Below are 14,328 nucleotides of genomic sequence, written 5' to 3'. Positions count from 1 at the left end.
TTTAAAATTTTAGATCATGCTCTTTACCAGAAAAATAGTCTATTGATAGTCACATTTGATATCAAACGTAGTCTTTCCTACTTTATCTTTTTCAATATGACTTTGAGATGAAAAATTCACACTTCTGAAGTATCAAGAGAATTGCCAGACTGCGTTGGTCTGTGACTGCAATAAAAATAGTATGATCTCTTTGGGAGCAACTCTTCTGGGAAAGGGTAAAATTTATCCTCTCTGAGCCATTGGGAGTCCTGTCTCTGGTTCACACACAGGCTACTGACGTAAATTGAAGGGTGTCTATTCCAGAGTTTTGCTTTAAATAAATAAATAACCTTTCTTGGATTATTGGCATAGTTAGCTTAAAAGAGCCTGCAAGGATGAATCTTAGTGAATAAATACTCTAAACTTGCTGTCCTCTCTCCCTCGGATCTCATAAGACGATCCCAAGAAGATGGCAAAGTATAGGGGAACCCATTCCTTTGTTCCACATAAGTCAGCTGCCCAAGGCAGAGGCAGTATGTCAGGTGCAGAATGGATCTGGAAGGCTGTGGAAGATTGTGTTTTCCAAAGATGGCTGCAGCAACATACCTTACCCAACATGCTCTTCTTACAGCGTGACTTTGACACTGCTCCCTATCAAGTAGTAAAATCTGTGCTTCTCCTCTTGGAACTTAGTACCCTTCTGTGAATGTCTTGAGCAATGCAAAACAATAGGAGTGATACAGTATGATTCCTGAAGCTAATTTCTAAAAATACATGCACTTCTACGTTGTTCCACTGGCACAATTACTCTTGATATTCAACCACTATAATACTAAGAACCCCAAGCAAACCTGTGGACAGGTCCTTCTCAGTAGGAACCAAGGTCCCAGCCCATAGTCCTGCTGAACTCCCAACAGCCAATGCCAATTGCTGGTCAAGTAAACAAGCTAGCCAATCTCCAATGAAGCCACCCGACCTAGTGAGTTGTGTAGTGCAGATGAGGCCTCAGTGATGCCTGTTCGAGTTACACATTTCTGAACAGAGTAAATAACTGTTTTTAATCCACTAAGGTTTCGGATATTTTGTTATTAGTAACAGTAATTGAAACTCAAAGTAAATGTAAGGCATTTGGCATAACATGATCAAGTTTCTATGAAACAGTGGCTCTTCATTCCCCTATATAAGTGGATTCCTTTTCTCGTATCTAACATTCATATCATTCTACAAGAGGCAGATCTACTCTCTGTATTTCTAATATAAAGGTAAGACAAAAATAATGAAATTTAATCCACAAGTTAAACTATTACTCTTTTGGCTTGAAATATTTTAATTCAATGCAAGAATTGTCACATCAATCAAGAATAATCCTGAGTGACTCAGGTTGATTAGCAGTAAATTTATATATCTATCTATAGCAATTTATCACCATGTTGAATTACTTCAACGACTATTGCTTTTATAATTACGATAAGCACACCAAGGCAATGTCATATCAAGGAAATGAGCCTTGTTCTTGACACATAGTATCTGTTTTACAAATATTAATTTTCTTGCCCATCTTCCCGAGGTGAAAACATGTATAAGAGTATTGCTCTCAACTTATGAGTTCAGTAGTAAACAGCTTACATTAATTACTAGAGTTAGGAAAAATCACAGCAATTATCTGAAGCCTTTTATACCTTTCAAGAAGAGTAAAGATTAGGAATATAGTATCCCAGGAGGTTTAATATGTTTTGACCCTAACTGCTTGTTAGAATCACCTGGAGAATCTCCTCCTTCTAGTCCATTTTAATTTTTAATTGTTCTAGATGTGACCGAGGTGTTTCCTGTATTTTCTTAAAAAGATTCCCCAGGTGAATTTACAGTACTGCCATCACTGAGAACTAATGGATTTAGCAAACTGGATAGCACAGTGTTTTTTAAAACACAGACTATGTACTCAACAGGTAGCATTAAATAATGTTACATTGAATGAGAGACTTATTCTCAGTTTTGTTTCAATCATTTAGATTAAATCAGGGAGAATGGCCGAAGCAGATAGATCACTTGAGGTCAGGCGTTTAAGACCAACCTGGCCAGCATGGTAAAAGTCTCTACCAAATATACAAAAATTAGTTGGACGTGGTGGCACATGGCTGTTATCCCAGCTACTCGGGAGACTGACGCGGGAAGATCACTTGAACCCAGGCGACAGAGGTTGCAGGGTGCTAAGATCATGCCACTGCATGACTGGATATCAGAAGGAAACTCCATCTCACAAATTAATTAATTAAGGAGAATGGTTAAACTTGGTATTAGGTCTGTCATTAGCTATTTTCTAATACTTGCTAACCTGTCATAGAGCCAAAGCCTCTGGCTCAGGGACTTTGACAGTGTCTAGCTTAATGAGGATTTAAATTATTTTGGTCAGCATCCATTTATATACTTTTCTCCTCACTATATTAATTTTACTAGTTAACTATTATTTTGGTGAGCAAATTTCCACTTAGGATAAAAATATACATTTTATATGTCAATTCCCATATTAAGTTGAAGGAAATTATCAGTTTAAGAAAAAGTAAGTAATAATAGAACACTTGGTGCTAGGATATGGCAAAAACAATTGTGAAGATGTGACTCTAATGATCTAAGTATAGAAAACACTGGGTTAAGATTGCTGAGACAGCAAAGACGAGGCATCCTGAGATCACCAGTTCCTCCTACTCCATCAACATCAACACACCACACTGCCCACAAAAAATAATTTCTAAGTTGTTAATATGAACTCGATGTTGAAATTAAAAAGCTGATACCTTTGAGGCACCTCGGGCACTTGTCACAACCTAAAATATTCATAAAATACCTTCAACCAAGTTTTTGTGATCTTTGATGTGTCACTCTTTTGAAACACTTACGATGGAGCAAGCTGGGACTCAAAATCCTGTAATGGAGCAATTATTCCAGTTTATTGGTACTCAAGAAAGTCAAGCAAATTTTGATGTTAACTGATTGCATCTTACCTGTCTTAAATGTGACGTGTTCAGACAACCATGTGACAGGTGGAATTGTTAATCAGTCAGAAAAATTAAAGCTGTTTATAATGTTAGGGCCCGTTTTCATGTTTCAGTGGCTGCCAGTACATTCTGCTTCCTTGATAGGCAGCGTACATTAGTAATGAGGGTGAACTTGATGCAGCCATTTGGCATTGGTGGGGGCAAGGTTTAATTTGCATGATCAAAATGCAGGGTCATGTCACCACCTATTCCTTTAGGAACGCTTACAGAGGAAAACACCAATGAGTTTCCAGAAGGAACTTACAGGTTTGACTGTTTTCAAGGCGCCTGGAGATGATTTACATGTAATATCAGAGTTTGGAAGGTAACCCGGTGAAGGGATGAATGGTTAATATTTGAGACGCTGCAATAACAGGCTGTGTAAAGCGATTTAAAAAAAGAAAAAAAGGACTGCCTATTCAACCTCAGTTCCAAATAGTCGCCAAAATGTAATTTTTATTTCTTAAACTGGAAAATTATGCTTCTTGGCAGTCCAGCGACAGCATTTGCATTGAGAGTGCTTACTAGGGAATTTGTTTTTTGCTTATAATTTATTATGTTGAAAGTTCATACAACATTTGCAGTGTTCAAGAGATTCCCCTAATTCCAAGGTTTATCTTTAAACCTTGATTTTTAGCATGTGGCAGATATCACATTGTATTTTCCGCCTACCTGTAATTAGTAATGATCTGTCTGCTTATTTGTTTTTATCTGGCATGTGTTATCAAATCAGGTAGTGTTTTTGTTTTGTTTTTTTCTCTTTAGTGCAAAGTGATTTTGAAATTATGTCAGAAATTCCATTTGTGTCATCATTTAAGAAAATACAGGGGAAAAGTTACTAAGATCCTCTCCTATTTCATTTGATACATACTGGATTTTCCCTTAGCATTTATTTCAAGGATGCTTTGGCTTACAAATCCATTTACTGTTAATACCTATAACACATTCTGGAAATATGGTTTTTTTTTTCTAAGAGAAACGTATATGATTAGATGGACAAATACTTGAATAATAAAGTAATTCTAACAAAGCTTAGTCGATATTGTAAAAATACAAGAAAGAAAAAATGTTACTATCATTAAGATGTAAATATGAACTCAAAGTCAGCTACAGTGAACTTTTCATTTTCTGGTGACAGATAAACAATTTGTGGATTAACTCTAACCCTGACATCTCTATCCCCTGCCCGCCCCATTCAGCTACTTTTTCTTGAGTTACTCAAATAAACCGTGTTCTTACCTACCTTAGGTATTTGCACATGCATAAGTACCCTAGTGTAATTCATTTTTCTCCCCACTTTTCCAGGATAACTTCTGCTCACATGTTAAATCTTAGCTCAATGAATAGTTCACTGAAACCTCAAAAAGTTCTAGATTCCCCGAATATACTTTGAGTTTGCATTGCATTATAATTTTACATTGATTTGTGTAGTCATTTCATTAATGCCTGTCTTCTAACTGTAATCTCTGTGCACATGAGGACTGTTTTTTTCTTTTTTTGCCTTCAACATTTTATTTCCAACAACTAAAGTAGTTACTTTAGAAACAGTTTTTGAATGAATGATCTTATTTTTAATAGGTGGTGCTTTGAAAAAAGAACTCAATTTGTATGACTTCGGGGATTCTATCCTGCTTCTTACAGCCTTATTTAAGATACTGGAATAGGCCTTTCTCACTTTCAAAAATTGTAGACAGCAAAATAGAAAAAAGCTGTGCTTTCTGGAAAATGGAATTACACTGGTGGGCTTTGAGTGGAAGTTTTGAGCAAAAAAGAGATATGAGGAGAAGAAAATAAAGCTGTGAATGTGTACCTTCCCAGTTCTGGTCCATGCTGCTTGAGAAGGTGGGGAAAAGGAAGTTTCAGAAAATAATGTAAACAAAGACAAACTAATTTAACAGATAATCTATTTTTTATTCAAAGTATTAGTGTTTCTAAGAATTTATCCAAAGATGATTAGTGTTGTGTTATTTCAATTATTTTATAACCTAAATAATGGCAAATATGTTTCTAATTATTTCTAAATATTAGATATTAAGTTTATTTATAAAAAGGGTAAATAATCCATCGAGCACTATTTCATCACATTTCAACTAACTTTACTGAGGTTTTTTTTTTTTTCGGACATTCCTCTCCCACATCTGTTATCACAGTTAATTGATAACTAACTATATTTTCTAACAATGACAAATAGATGGGAGAAAGAATTAGTTTTATGTAAGTGAAACTTCCTTTTGGAATATATCTTTCCTTTTCTATTTTTTTCTTAAATGCCTGGGAATACTCAACTACATTTTGATAAGAAATTACAAGATATACTGCTAACATTTTTAATTAAATTACCATTATTAATTGTTTAATTCTTGTGAAATAAGTAGGAGTTTAGAATTACATACACGTTACTTGACTTCTCCCATCTATAACCCTATTGAAAGCTGAGCATTTAGGGATATGGTTGTACATAATCATAAATGCATTTGGTAAGCATTGTATTCTACCAAGAAATGCACAAATGATAAGAGAGTAGCCCAATTGATTTTCACACGATGAGCACACTCAAGTGAGCAGCACTGAAAACAAGAAACAGAAGATGACCCGCATCTCAGATGTCCTCATGGTGCTTCATCCCAAAACTACCATATCTCCAAAGGTAGCCACAATCCAGATTTCTCACATGCTCGGTCATGATCATATACCTCCATCTGTTTTATATCCTTCATGCTTTTGAAACTCAACCATGTTGATCTATGTAGTTTCAGTTCATTCATTTTCGTGGCCTAATAGTATTTTGTTAAATAATTATTTTGCTACTTATTTGTCCATTTTACTGTGATAGGGTTGTTTCTATTTTTAGCTATTATGGATAATAACTATAAACAGTCTCGTAAATGTCTTTTGGTAGGCACATGCATGCCATTCTGTAGGGTGTATATTTAGGAATGGAATTGATGGATCATAAATTGTATGTATATCTTGCCTTCGTAACTTGTAAACAATTGTCCAGAATAATTGTATCAACTTACACTCCTTTCATCAATAAGAGTTCCACTTTCACATCTTCAGCAGGACTTGGAAATATCTGTCTCTTTCATTTTGCTGTAGTCTACACATGGTATATGCCATGTGATTTTATTTAACCTTTGTGAATTATACTTTCTAAATTTGTAAACATAACTTGTTTCACATGTATATACCACCTTTTTTACCCTAGAGAGCAAGGGCCATGTGTTAGACACTTCTCTATCCTTGAATGAATCTCACGTAGCAAGCAGTGGATGCACTTTTGTTAAGATAAATCTTTCTTCCATGTCATGCTCTATTAAAAAGCCATGGAGAGTGGGAGAGAGATGGCATTAGAAGAGGAACAATACAAATATATTTTACTGATAGAGACAAAAAATAGAGGATCTCACTTATACTCTGTTAAATATTATTCTCCATTTATGTATTCATGCACTCCGTGTTGGGGCTGAAATAAAATGTTTTCCATTTCTACTTGTCTTAGTTAATTGCTTCCCTTTTCTACTGTGCAATGTAAAAGGATAATTAAAAATTATATTTCCCCTGACTAAATTTCTTTAGGAAGATGTCTTCGTTTTTTATAATATAGCTGTTTCTCTCTCTCTCTTCACCTATCCATGCTAAAAGTGAACAGAAGTCACAAGTCGAACACCAAACTCTTCCATACTCCTTCAAAAAACAAAGCCAGCCATTGTGCCTAAAAGGTGTATCCAGATATGTGACGACACAAGGTCCTGTCACAATTCTCTTTAACCCAGATGTCTTCAAGTAAGCAAATAAAGGTTGGCAAAAATAACAACCTTACTCCAATGCCTTACATTGCATTTAATAGTAACAGTTCTTACTGAAAACAAGAAATTTCTATAGAAATGATAGCCTCCTGTGAGTATATGAGCCTATAAAACCTGAAGAGTTTCTAAAGGTCAGCAAGCTTTGAAGCTGTTTGTCCTAGGAATACATTTCCAAATAACCCTAGGAAAAGGAGAGGGATGAGGGAAAGAAAAAAGTTTTAACTTGATGAAAGCAAAACATGCGAGCGTAACAGTTTCTAGGTTAACATTTGATTACAGCCATCAATCACTTCACATCTGTCTTCTTCCAGATCTCTCGACTTTCATCTAAAACTATACAATCCAACTACAGAGAATATGTAACCCATTAAGAATCCTAAAGATGGAAAGAAATATTTAAGAAATTACCCTACAGAAGATTTTAGAAAATTACCTAAAGATAGGATATTAGAATTCATCTTTCAATATATACCACAAAAACTCAAGACTAAAACTTTTAATTAGTAAGATAAACATTACTTATTGCTTCTTTCTCTTTTCCAGTTCAAACATAAACTGGTGATCATTTTCAAAGGGCTTTTCTTTCCAAATCATTTTATTACAAGTCATATTTTTAGTAATGTGTGAAACTGGCTTGCAGTTAGTCATTTTATGAACACAATTTTACATTCTTTTAAAATGAGGTCCATTTAACATTGAGCTTTCAGAAATATATTTGCTTCATTAATTAGCTATTAAGGAATGCCATCAAATGTCTTTAAGGACAACTGCTACTATTATTTACTTTTGTGGGGGAGGGGGAAGACAGAGCCTCCCTCTGTCACCAAGGCTGAAGTGCAGTGGTGTGATCTCAATCTTGGCTCACTGAAACCTGTGTTTCCCAGATTCAAGTGATTCTCATGCCTCAGCCTCCTGAGTAGCTGGAATTACAGGCACACACCATCGTGCCCAGCTAATTTTTGTATTTTTAGTAGAGATGGGGTTTCACCACATTGGCCAGACTGGTCTCGAACTCCTGATCTCAAATGATCCACCCATCTAAGCCTCCCAAAATGCTGGGATTACAGGCATGCGCCATGGTGCCCGGCTAGCTGTTATTTTTGAGGTTTAAAATGTTTTAATTTCTTCTTATTGGGGAGTTCATGTTTTCATGCCGACTATCCCTAACTTCTGCATCCAAGGAATTAAACAGCTTTAAGCTTTTTAAGCTCCAATGTGTTCAGAAAAGTGTTTCAACCGTGGTAATCCCCTTGTCATGCTGCATTTATCTCCCACTAGATATCCACATGCATCCCTCTTCTTCTCAGGCAAATAATTGCAAAGGGGTTGGAATCAGAGAAAAGAGTTGAGCTGGTGCTGAGCAGCGGATATAAAAAGAAGTGTCACCCTGGTGGAAGTAAATAGACTCTGAGACTGTAATCTCTGCCCTTATTTGTTTTTGAAATGATGAATGCCCAGGGGAAAGCTTGTTGTTTATTTGGCTACAGAAATCTTTGACTGAAGTCATGTATGGTTTTTAACTTGTTTTTATTTGTATACATTCCATTGCAGCAATATCCTCTCTTATACCACCTTGGTTTGCTCCCTAAATAGTTTTCATTGCAATGTTGTTGTTTTTTGGCCATAGACTTCAAGATTCTTTGTGTTTTTAAAATAGCAGTGTATTCATTACCTGTTTTTCCAACAGAGTTCATCCGGTGATTTAATGATCAGAAACATTCAGCTGAAACACAGTGGGAAATATGTTTGTATGGTGCAAACAGGAGTGGACAGTGTTTCATCTGCTGCTGACCTCATAGTAAGAGGTAAAACATTAATGACTCCTTGAGTTTGTAACTTCACATCTTAACAGCATTCCTTACTTGAGGAAAAACCATGATGAGATAGTATATGAGCATAGGAGTTATAATATTGATTTCATTCCCCCTCATAGACCACAGAATATGACAATAAGGGTGGGTGCTAAATTCAAAGAAATAAAAATCTCCACTCTGCCCTTCAAATCGCTCTTACTGTAATTGACATTCCACAGCTGCTGCCAAGCTGATGCGTTTTTGAGCATGTCATTAATTCAACGATTGTATTTAATTTGAGAGAGAATATTGTACAGTGTGTACGCTTCCAAAAGAATTATGATTTGGGAATAATTGCATGGGGGACAATTTTCTAAAAACAGAAAAAATGTATCCGGATGCCTGAGAAAATTTGCCAACCTGAGCTGCTGTCCAGGGTGCTGATTTGCTACTGGGCTGAAAAATGACCAGAGGGCATCATAGAATAAAACACATCTAGATATGGAATTGGGAACTACAGAGATATACCAGTGGATTAAAGGGAAAGGCATCACAACAGGAGCAAAGGATATTGAATTTGGAAAGGTAAAGAATCCTGCTGAACAGAGGTTTTTAAAAGTGACTGTCATCTGCAGTCAGAGAGTATTATAGTTTGGGAATTACTGCCTCACATCTAAATTTAAGATCTAACAACAGAAATGTGGGGGAGTAGAGGGAAGTAGTTGTTTCATTGCCAAGTAAATGGCGTTTTCCCTAAGTACTTTTGAAATTGGGATGGGTCAGAGGTATTGAAGTGGTCTTGTGGCATTCTCTTCTCTTTGATAGGAGGGTAACATTTATGGAATTGCAAACCAATGTTTGCATTTGTGCCTTTTCTAGGTTCACCTGGACCACCAGAAAATGTGAGGGTAGATGAAATTACAGATACAACAGCCCAACTCTCTTGGAAAGAAGGTACAGATAACCATAGCCCGGTTATATCCTATTCTATCCAGGCTCGGACACCTTTCTCCGTGGGTTGGCAAACCATCACAACAGGTAAAGGGGGAGAGGCATCTATCATCTGCACACATATTAATGGATTTCCGGTAAATGCTAAAACATGCAGACTCTTAACTCTTAAATATTCTTTTGCAGTGCCTGAGGTCGTTGATGGGAAAACACACACAGCTACTGTAGTCGAGTTAAACCCATGGGTGGAATATGAATTTCGGGTTGTAGCCAGTAACAAAATTGGAGGAGGAGAACCCAGTTTACCCTCAGAAAAAGTAAGAACTGAAGAGGCAGGTTAGTGTTTTTGTTTTTTGAGTAATGGGTTAATAGATTTCTGTGGATGTGTACTTCCATTTCCCTTGGCCCTGAACTCCAGGCCAGCAGGGGGTCGGCCTCAATAATCCATTGTTGCAATTATCTGACCTTTCTAATGGCAGAACTGGCCATATGGCATTTGTCAAAAGAAACACATGTAAGTGATTCTGATGTAGTGTGACATTTCCAAGAGTTCAGTCCATCGTAAATGATCATTAGTACATGTTGAGTGAATATGTTTTTGTCACTTAAGGTTATAATTACTATCTGACATAGTTACCCTCTTAACAGGGGAAGTGCTGTTTTCATTTATAACAAGCATTGACGAATTGGTAGGATAATGACATTTGGGAGTTCTGCTGCTAGAAAATCTCATTCTGCTACCAAGCTTAGTGAAGGAGCTTAAGCAATTGATAAATAGGTATATTATTTCACTTCAAGTGTTGAATTAAGAAAGAATCATTGATAATAATCTCCGTGTGGGACAACTATTCACATAGACCATAAGACTGCTTTTATTATTCTAAAAATATCCTAGCATTAAAACTCAAACTTAGAAAGTGTACGTAACATCACATTATAGGGATAGCTGAGACCTAAAGACTTGCCTTTTCAGAATCTGTAATATTAGTTAATATCAACTAAATTGAAGTTTGAAATAGAGCTGGTATATCACTTTAGGAACTCAGCTAGGATGGAAGTCATCAAATGTGTTTCAGTAATTTTCATGATGCTGTTTTATTCACAGCAATGCACATAATGTTTATGCTAGGAAATATGAGAAATAGAGGAACTGTGCTTTCCCTTGTATTCTGGTCACTTGTTCACACAACACATATTCTAGGGAGCATCCTCTTTGTGCTCAGCACTTTCTAGATGTTGCGAATACAGCCAAGACCCACTTTCATGGGACTTATATTATAGTTGTGTCATGGGGTTCACTAAGCCTAAAGTTCTCAGTGTAAGTCAGGACCTGATGCCCCTGTGAAATTTATAAATAATACCTCAAAACAAAATTTAAGGGTTTGAGTCTGGGTCATCCTTATGTATAGCCAATGTTGTTCTCAGAATTGTATCCTACTTGGAATAGTCACAAGCTAAGCATTCATGCTGAATTGATTTCCCATCATCTCCGGTAAATCACTTTTTCTTGTTTCATTAACTTTCATACTGGCAAAGTATTCTTCCAACTTGATCATGTTTTTCTTACTGTTTGATAGATTTTGAATTTTTTGTGATTTCATGTAAATATGTTGTTTGATAATCTCATAAAAATATATATATGTATGTAATATGTACATAAACACACGTGTGTATGAATAATGTGCCAATGATGAAATTATTTTAAATATTAAAAAAAATCGCATTGTCTATGAGGTAAGTATTACTAAATGCAAGTGCCATTTCATCTCTGTTTTTCTGACTCATGCAGTTCCAGAAGTGCCTCCTTCTGAAGTCAATGGAGGAGGCGGAAGCCGGTCTGAACTTGTGATAACCTGGGATGTACGTATTTGGGTAGCATCTTCCCCATAGGGTGTTGCTGTTCCCATGATCATTATGGCTTCCTGGGTGGTGATGCTGACGGATGGTGCAGGTGGTGGTGGTCCTCGGGTGTGGCTGATGGGTGCTGCTGCTCGTGGTGGTAATATAGGTGGTGGTGCTGGGGTTAGAGGGAGTGGGACTGGTGGTAATGGTGGTAGCTCTAGTAGCTAATATTTTTTGATGCTTTCTCTGAGCCACCCACTGTTCCTAGCATTTAGCATATATCTTCTTCATGTCATCTTGCAACAATTCATAGATGAAAATACTCCAGCTCAGAGATAAGAAATAATTAGCCCAGGGTCACCAGGATGGTAGACATATGGATGAGTCATGCTGTGGCTGTTGCCCCTCAAACTCCTCTTATGACTTTCCATGCAGCCGTGCAGCCCCCACTGGTGAAGTCACTTATTCCAGCAGGTGCTTGAGTCTGTTTCTCTCCTGGCCATTCTTTCAGCACTTGCTTTACATCATCATTAGGAAAAAGGTTAATTAACATGTTTTAAGTCAGAAAGCACTAGAGTTACCTGCATTATTTAAAGATGATGATCTGTCAATAAAATTTTTGACATGACTCAAGTATAGCTTTAAGTTTATTTCGTTAATATTTCTTTTTTTTTTTTTTTTTTTTTTGAGATAATCTTGCTCTGTTGCCCAGTCTAGGGTGCAGTGGCGCAATCTCGGCTCACTGGAACCTCCACCTCCTGGGTTCAAGTGATCCTCCCATCTCAGCCTCTCAAATAGCTAGGATAACAGGCACATCCCACCACGCCTGGGTAATTTCTGTATTTTTAATAGAGATGGGGTTTTGCTCTGTTGGCCAGGCTGCTCTCAAACACCTGACCTCAAGTGATTCACCTGCTGTGGCCTCCCAAAGTGCTGGAATTACTGGGATGTAATTTGTTAATTTATAAATTAGTATTTACTTCCTTTTTTTTTTTTTTTTGTTTTACCCTATTGTGTTTAATCAACATTTCAGTTTCTTCCCATAAAGCCCACATTAAGAATTAGATGATTTTTATTTTATTTAAGAGATTAGATATTTTCAACTGAAAGTATATCTTATTAGAAACTCATACGTGAGCCATAAGGTGATCAGCTATCTGAATAATCATAGAAAATTCCAGTTCAGTTTCTGGATGGCTATGAAATGGTAGCATATGTCTCTTTAAAAGCAGCTGACATGACTCTCCTGTTAATGTTTTTCTCCTTTTTTTTAATCTAACTGCTTAATACAATGTAGATGATTATTTGATGACTTTTAGAAATGCCTGTGGATTACAGCTCCATTCATTTTTGCCTTGCCCTTATGTGTAAGGGTGATTGAATATGTCTTTCCTTTATAGCCAGTCCCTGAGGAACTACAGAATGGTGAAGGTTTTGGGTATGTTGTTGCTTTCCGCCCTCTTGGGGTTACCACCTGGATCCAGACAGTGGTGACATCCCCTGACACCCCAAGATATGTCTTTAGGAATGAAAGCATCGTGCCATATTCACCATATGAAGTTAAAGTGGGTGTTTATAATAACAAAGGTGAAGGACCATTCAGCCCAGTGACAACAGTGTTCTCTGCAGAAGAAGGTATGGAAAACATAACTGTGTATCAGTTCCAACCTAGTAAAAACTATTTGTGCTCCAAAAACTGATTTGGAGTCTCTTTGTGACTTCAAATATATTTATTCCAAAGAACAATGACCCAAGTAGTAGATTCCCAGTGTAGGTCATAAAGATCAATCATGAATGACTTGAAGTATAAGACTTAATGGATAGTTAGAGGATGTAACAGTGAAAGGAAGATTAAACCTCGGGACCCCAGTTCACTGGGCCAAAAGGGAAAAATTAAGCTGAAAGCCAAGTCATGAAAGAAAATGCCTTTCCTTTTGTTCCTAACCAGATAGCTACAGAAAAAGGTTAAATCTCTACAGGTAGCTACTCTGTGTTTTCCTTACCTTATGTAAATTGCTGATTTACTGAGCAGGAGACCTAACTGACTAGTTTCCTATCTGCTTGTTTTCCCTTGCAGCATGTGGATTACCATACCCTTCCTCTTTCCACTCTAGCCCACTCTAAATATTAAATACCTCAAATTCACCTTTAGAAATGGACACAGACCACAGACGGTGTCTGTGAACCCATGTGTTTTGTTTTTTTTTCTTCTGGGCATGTCCTTAACACCTTGGTAAAATAAACTCCAAAATTGATTGAGACTTGTCTCAGATCTTAACCATCAGTTAAAAACCTGTTTATGAGAAGTACTTCCTAAGTTCCAGCTTGTGAAGCAAGGAAAACCACAGCCTTACCTTGGGTAATAAAAATATATCCCTTAGAGCTACCCTGGTCCTAAGTGGTACAATGGTTCCCATGGCCTAAGGAAAGAATGTTAGTGGATTAAGAGTCAGGAACAACAATATCTCATTCAGCAGAAATGCAGTGTGCAGGTTTGAGGTATAGGAGTTCCTGCTGGTAGAGATACAGACATACTTCACTCTGAACCCATTTCATTTATTTGTTTTTCTTTTATGCCTGTCCCAGGCATTGAGACATCTATGTTTTGTCTTATGGCCACTTTAGAAAACAATAAAGGTAGAAGAATTATATGAAATTGCCATTTCATAGATCAGCCAAAACTATTGGCTATCTTGTATAGTTCTACCAAAAAAAACAAAAACAAAAATTGGTAGAAACTAACATGTACAGAAGTTTTGCCATCTGCCAGACATGACCTAATTTGAAATTTCAAATGAAGAATGAAATGTAGGCACTATTATTTCCCATTTACAAATGAGAAAATGGAAGCCTTGTAAAAGAGAGTAATAAATTTGCCAAAATTCCTAGTAGTAAGTGGTACTGCCAGTATTTTAACCAAGG

The 14,328-nt window shown here is 36.7% G+C and overlaps 1 protein-coding gene across 1 annotated transcript in view; it reads left to right on the top strand.

Annotated features, from left to right (window-relative positions):
• Positions 1-14,328, top strand: part of CNTN3 (contactin 3) — a 330,613-nt gene that overhangs the window by 283,031 nt on the left and 33,254 nt on the right. Inside the window, exons 14-18 of the mRNA XM_032290493.1 lie at positions 8,508-8,625; positions 9,493-9,651; positions 9,751-9,900; positions 11,354-11,424; positions 12,807-13,041. Coding sequence (XP_032146384.1) covers positions 8,508-8,625; positions 9,493-9,651; positions 9,751-9,900; positions 11,354-11,424; positions 12,807-13,041 — 733 coding nt within the window. The remainder of the gene's footprint in view (positions 1-8,507; positions 8,626-9,492; positions 9,652-9,750; positions 9,901-11,353; positions 11,425-12,806; positions 13,042-14,328) is intronic.

Source organism: Sapajus apella, unplaced genomic scaffold (assembly GCF_009761245.1).
Source record: "Sapajus apella isolate SASKATOON/1434 unplaced genomic scaffold, GSC_monkey_1.0 scaffold23, whole genome shotgun sequence".
In the NCBI taxonomy this organism is placed as follows: domain Eukaryota; kingdom Metazoa; phylum Chordata; class Mammalia; order Primates; family Cebidae; genus Sapajus; species Sapajus apella.
The sequence above is the reverse complement of the archived record's forward strand: the minus strand, read 5'-3'. Positions and strand labels throughout refer to the sequence as shown.